This window comes from Tupaia chinensis, unplaced genomic scaffold (genome assembly GCF_000334495.1).
Source record: "Tupaia chinensis unplaced genomic scaffold, TupChi_1.0 Scaffold000558_1, whole genome shotgun sequence".
In the NCBI taxonomy this organism is placed as follows: domain Eukaryota; kingdom Metazoa; phylum Chordata; class Mammalia; order Scandentia; family Tupaiidae; genus Tupaia; species Tupaia belangeri.
The window spans coordinates 1,879,589-1,886,033 of NW_006160070.1; the positions used below are offsets into that span (position 1 = coordinate 1,879,589).

The following is a 6,445-nucleotide window of genomic DNA, read 5'->3' on the forward strand; positions in this document are numbered from 1 at the left end:
TGCAGGTGGCCAGGGGCTGGCATTTGCCCCAACAGCAACATACAAGGTGCACATGGTGGGGAGCCAGGCAGGCTTTTGGGACGGTGCCTCCCGGGGGATGGTCGCTGGGCATGCAGCTGCATCACAGTTGAGTGCTGCCCTTACCGCAAGTGTTGGGCTGGAGGGCCTGCCCTTGGCTTGAACAGACAGCTGTGTGCTGAGCAAGGCCAGGGTCTGGCGTCCATCCCACACGGTCTCGGCCGGGAGGGTTAGGGAAGAGAAACGGCTGTCCCTCCTGCTGGAGCCGGGGCGCCATCACAAGGCCAGCAGCCCCTGTGGCAGAAGCACCAGTCTGCATGGATGACGTGAATGGGGATGGGGTATCCCAGAGCGTCTGCCAATGACAAGGAAGGTTGGTGGCCTAGACAGAAAGGCCAGCAGGGACTACCTGGTGTGAAGTCCTCAGCAGTCAGTTCAGAGCCACCATGGGCTATGGGCTGCAGCACCAGACCCCACGGAATCGTGCTGGGACTTCAGGCACCTGGGCTAAGTTGGGCGGGCCATCTGTCCAGCCTGGGAGGGAAGCCACTAACTGGCCTGAGGCTGGCGTGTGCTGGGGTGGCTGCTCCCTCGGGATTCCCGTCAGCCTTGGGCTGCGCTCAGCCCATTCCTTGGGACCCAGGTGGCAAACCGCAGCACCTTGCTACCCTGCTTGTCCTGCTCAGGAGCGATGGCCGTGTGAGGCCTGGGGGTGGGTAAGTGGGTCGTCCTGGTGCAAGGCAGGGGGGGCTGGGGGACGTCAGGGTGTCACAGTGACAGGATGCTTGAGACCCAGAGTGGGGAGTGGAATGTAGATCTGAAGGGCCCTGCAGCAGGAGGGAGGCAGGTGGAGCAGCCTTGGAGCACCGCGTGGGAGGCAGGGAGAGGTGGGGTCCTCGGCGCGGCCTTTCCACACCCAGACGCTGGAGGCCAGCTGGCCTGGTGACCCACGGCACGTTGCGTGGACAACTGAGGCTGTGAAGGTGCGCGAGGCGAGGCCGAGGGAGACAGGAGGCCACATGGGTAGGACTCCCCATCCTGTTGCTGGAAGAGCCCGGGCTGCCCAGAAAATGCCCTAGGAGGTGTGCTGCCCTTCAGAACGCAAGCCACATCCCTCCCTCCCCGGAGCAGTGGAGCTGCGCCCTGCCCGGTGACTCAGGCCAGGCCCACAGCCTTGGCAGGTGCCCTCAGGCACCAGCGGCCTGTGACAGACGGACCTGGGTGGGGTGCCTACGGCTGCTGGGTGAGGCGTCTGTAGTGCGGTGACACCTGGGCCTCAGGAAGGTACAGAGCCAGCTCCAGAGCCACGAGCACCGTGAGCTCGAAGCCGATCAGGTCTCGCCTGTTGAGCCGGAACCTCTCCTCCAGCTTCTGCAGGGAAGCAGAGGGGTCAGGTGGGCTCCCGGGGGCGGGCCAGCCACGCTCACGGGCCTGCGGGGACTCACATCGATGAGCTGCTTCACGTCGTGCTTGCGCAGGTCGCCGCTGATCTTGGCGGCCAGCAGCACGCAGGCACCGGCACACAGCTTGCGGTTCTGCTTGTTGAGCTTGCCCTGCAGGACGAGCTTCTCGAAGTACACGTAGGCCATGGACACCGCCACGGGCTCCAGGCTGCACTCCTCCGACAGGTTCCGCATCTCCCGCTTCAGGCTGCGGGCGGAGGGTGCAGAGCGCTGGGGCGGAAGATGCGGCCACCCTCCCGCGGTCACCTGTGCCCTCGGCCCTCACCCACCCCTGGTCTGGACTCCTGCGGCAGCTCCCCTCCACCCAGAGGGTGACCCACGCCACCGGGGTGCTGGCAGGGCTCCGAGATCGGGATGGCTTGGACAAGGGACCTAAAAGGCTGGAGGAGACAGCAGGGTCAAGGAGGGGTGTGCATGGAGGTCTCATTTGCTAGTGTCAGCACGACAGGCTCCAGGGCGGTGGCCACAGGGCTGACGGCCCTGCTGCTGAGCTCAGGGCAGCTCTTTTCCCCACTGACAGGCTGCCTCCGGGTTCCATGCCCTGTCTGCTGATGGGGCTCGTCAGTGGAGCAGAGGGCGGCATAAGGTTGGGGAGCCCCAGGGCCACTCTGAGCAAGGTGGAGACGGAACACAGGCAGGGGCTGGGCTCAGAGGGAGGTGGTCTGACTCTTGCCCACCCTGGGCTTTAAAAAGATCTTGGGCCGTTCCAGCCAGGTGATGTCGTGGTGAAGGCTCTGGGCCCCCTGCGGCTGATGGCGTGGTTCATCTTAGACCTGGGGGCTTGAAAACCCCTGGGCTATGTGTGTGCATGCCCAAAAGCCCAAGGGGAGAAGAGAAGGGACTGCGGCATGGCCAGTCCTCCGGGTGGTTCTCTCACTTTGGCCCCATATGCCCCTACAGTAAAAGTTAAAATAAAAGACCCTGGGCTAGCGAGGGTCCTGGCAGGGCAGGCGGAGCTGCAGACTGGGCGGGCCCCCAGATCTGTCCAGTTCTGGTGTATCTGCCAGAAAAGGCCAGTGGGAACCCCGTGAAGGCCAGGGGGTGGATGAGAGGCCGCCTCCGCGCTGCACAGGCCAGCGCCTGCCCTCACCTGCGGATCTTGCTCAGCGTCAGTCTGATGTGCGGGAACTTCTCCCTGAAGGTCTCGTTCATGTCTTTCTTGAGGTCGGAAGGCTTCACGTACTCAATCACCGTCGTCTGCAACAAGCCAGGCGGGCTGGGCTGGCCCTGTGCACCACTCCAGTGCCTGGCCTGCGGCGGCGGCTCCGAGGGGCACTGACCTGAGAGCCGACGGCTCAGAGCTGGACAGCAGGGCCTGGTGTCCTCGGGGAGGAGGCCCAGCTCTGAGTGCTGGGGCTGCCCGTCCGTGTCTGCTACCCTTCCCCCGACCCCGCGCCCAGAGCCGGGGTACCCTGGGTGGCTACTCTGGTGTGTCTGACACCCGCATGCCCTGAGCTGTGGCAGTGGTCGGTGAGCAGACTCCCAGTGCTCACCATGTACGAGGCAAAGATGAGGACACGCTTGTGCTTGCCGCAGGGCCACTGCGGGTCGTCCAGGAGGTTGGGGTTGTATTCCAGGGTGTCTCCCACGTCGCTCCCTGCAGGCAGAGGTGCCCTGCCATCAGACCCAGTGTAGACCGAAGGGAGTTGGGGGAGGCTGGGCATTGCAGCCGCACAAGTAGGGTGGGGTCCCAGGGAGGAAGGGGTCTGTAGGGAGGCCCCCCAGAACTGGCCCATGGACGTGGTCTCTCTCCACGGCAAAGCCCAGGGCTGTTCTTGCTTCCTAGGGAGGGAGGCCACCCTGTGGCCCTCCCTGGGCACTGGTGAGGCCCTGTAGCTGTCGCAGCCTAGCCAACACCGTGCATAGGTATGGTGCGGGTCACCAGCTCCGTGCCACTGTAAAGGCCTGTGGGTTACCTAGCTCTGTACTGGCTGGCACCGACTTCGTGGGGGCAGGTTTGTGTCTTGCCCCAGGCAGAGTCCGGGGGACGCTGGGCCGAGGCTGGGGAGGCGGGCCGTGGCTGTCGCCCTTTGACGCGAGCAGAGCGTTGGTTGGGTACAGGAACTTGGCGTAGGACACCACCTGGATGGCACAGCATGCTCAGCCCTGCCTCCCAGGGCCAAGAGGGCACAGCCAGCTCTGCCTACACCCCGCAAGGAGGCCCAGACACATGTGCTTGTGCCCCTGTGTGAGGCAGTGGACCACCCGGTAAGGTGCTCGGCAGTCCTTGGGCCCGACGCCGATCGCTCCCCAGGAGGTAGGGCCCCCCTCCCAGGACACCACCTCCACCACCTTCACCTGGGAGCTGCAGCATGTACCCTGCTCCCCCACCCAAAGGCCCCTGACCTCAGAGCAGCACAGACGGGGGACCAAGTGGCTGCACGGGCCCACCCCACAGACAGGGCTGACTGTGGCTGGGCACGGCTCGCTCGCGGTTGAGGCGGCTGCAGTGGCCTCCCAGCCCCCATCACAGTGCAGCGTGACTGCTTCCACCCTTGGTCCAGCCCGTGCTCGTCCATGGGCACAGGCCAGCACCCAGCCCCACCATGCTGGCCGTCAGCGACCAAGGCTTCTTGCCTTCCCATCTGCTCCCAGCTCGACACCTTCCAACTCAAAGACCATCTCGGAAGAGACGGAGACGCCGCCAGACGGGTGCCGCTGCTTCTGGCTGTCCACACGCAGGTCACTGCGAGGCACAGACATGGGCTGTGGCCCTCTGCCCGCACCGGCAGCCCGCCCTCCGAAGTGCACACAGGACTGACCCGCATACCCCGCGGGGGCGAGGTGGCACCCGCAGGCTGCAGGGAGCTCAGGACTCTCGTGGGGGGAGGGCTTGAGGCTGGGCGCTCACCCGACTCGCAGGCCATCTCCGTAGGGCAGGACCGAGAAGGCAGCGCACAGCGACCGCTTGGCACAGATGAGCACGATCCTGCGGGGCACGGCGTGATGTCTCCGGGGCAGCTCTTCCTGCTGCGTCTGCTGGGGCCGCCCACGCCGTCCCAAGGGACTCTTGGGACCCCAGGAACTGGGTGGTCAGTGCCCACAGGCCTGCCCAGCACGCGGATGGACCCCTCAGAGGTGCAGGACACTGTCCCTCCCTTGACACCAGGACTCTTCCCTGGCCGGTGACGAGGCTGGAGGCCTCACGTTAGGACCCTGGTTGATCAGGAAAGGCCAGACTTCCCTAGAGGCAGAGGGCAGGGCACATCTGCAGGGCTGGTCTTGGGGGATTGACACCATCCTGAGTGCCCAGTCTTCCTCCAGAGCCATGCCACCTGGAGAGTCCTATGGCCCTATGGCCAGCACCTGGCCTCGATCCCCCAGGGGGGTGACGGGAGGAACAGGACAGAACCGGGGGCTGCCCGGGAGCTGCAGCAGGCCAGCCTGTCCATGCCCACCATCACCACTGTGGCGGGGCCTCCAGTGGGAAGGGCCAGGGGGACAGCCTCCGTGGCTCCCTCCCAGGATTGAGCCGGACGCTGCTGCTCTACACATGGGTGTCAGTTCAGCCCCACGCCCCTCCCTGGTGCTCCTGTCCCTCCAGTGCTCTCGCTGCAGGTTCGAGTCCACCCGGCTCCTCACCAGGCATCCAGAGAAAGCCCATGGCCGTGGGCCCACGGGGCCCGCCTGGAGGGATGAGGGCTGGGCAGGCGGGCGGTACCTGCTGTTCTTGGTGTCGTACTGCCGCATGTTCTTGATGAAGTGCGTCTTCTTCAGACCCGTGTGTCGCGGTGACCCGGACGTGTGCTTGGTCCTGGGAGGCAGAAAGTGCACACAGGACTGACTCCAGGCACTCCAGAGCCTCGCTGGCCCGCGTGCAGGGCCGGGCTCGGGGCAGGCGGTGGTGCCTACCTCTGTGCAGAGGCACAGACCGCAGCGTCTTCCAGAAACTCCAGGGAGCAGCGCTGGGATGTGACTCTCCTCCTGTAGGGGACACGGGGTCTCAGAGCAGCACTGCCGTGCATGCTGACAGGGCTGGGCGGCCTCTACATGGGCCAAGGCTTGGGGTGCGGCTGGAGGTGGAGGCAGTGAGGATGTGGGGGTGGCCCTTCCCACTCATTAAGGGCAAGCATGGCCACCGGCCACTGCCCTGCTCGCCCAGGAGCATCCAGCTCCACATACTGTGGTCCAGAGGGCCCCCGCCAGCGCGTCCGCTCCGCTAGGCCACAGGCAGGTGCGAGCCTGGGTGCCCAGAGCACGGTGCCAGCCCTTGCTTCCCAAGACAGGCCTGCTCCTGGCACTCGCCCCTGCCTCACCGCCCACGGGCTGCTGCCCCCTGTGGAATGCAGGTGCCCAGGATGGCAGACACCACCTCCCTGCCATGGCCCTGACACTTGGCACTCAGGGGGTCAGGACCGGGCCTGGGGGAGCTGCCACCCCAAGAATGCAGAAGCCCTGCAAGCTGCAGCTCTGGGCTGTCAGCGCCGAGGTCGCTGTGTCATTGCTGACCTAGTCGGTGGGCATCGTTGGCAAGATGCTGACAGCACAGCTACTGGGGCAGGCTCCGGGAGGGACAAGCACTGCTGTCACGCCAAGGTCACACTGCAAAGGCAGGAGGCCTGCCAACTCCAAGGCTGGGTTCGGCCCCAACCCCTGCTCCTGGGCGGACAGCAGAGACCCAGGAGCCCCGCGGGCCCAGAAGGCCAGCTCTGCAGCCCAGGTGCAGAGGGCGCTGCGCTTCCCGGCAGTCCGTTCGCTCGGGCCAGTCATGCACTCCTCAGAGCGTACTAGGCGACGCCCAGGACACCTCACGGAAGTCGCTGACCTGGCCGCCCATCCTCTCCTGCCCAGAGCCAAGTGCCCCCAGGCTGTGCAAGGCCCCTGGCAGGGTTCCCACTGGTAGCGGTGCACAGAGGGCCCTGGCGCGGGTGGTGGTCGGCTGCTCACTGCTGCAGGCTCTGCTAGTCTGCAGTGCCCATATCTCACCCCTGCTCGACTGACGTCCCAGGGACGTGCCAGGACAG

At 65.7% G+C, this 6,445-nt stretch overlaps 1 protein-coding gene across 1 annotated transcript; it reads right to left on the reverse strand.

Annotated features, from left to right (window-relative positions):
• Positions 1-13: 13 nt before the first annotated feature.
• On the reverse strand, positions 14-5,405 carry CABLES2 (Cdk5 and Abl enzyme substrate 2; the record flags this gene model as incomplete). The annotated part of the gene is given in 9 exon segments (XM_027775377.1): positions 14-1,389; positions 1,464-1,668; positions 2,572-2,678; positions 2,975-3,078; positions 3,398-3,563; positions 4,059-4,167; positions 4,333-4,410; positions 5,143-5,235; positions 5,334-5,405. Coding segments are annotated over 8 exon segments (939 nt in total). The 3' UTR covers positions 14-1,248.
• Between the last annotated feature and the right edge of the window lie 1,040 nt (positions 5,406-6,445).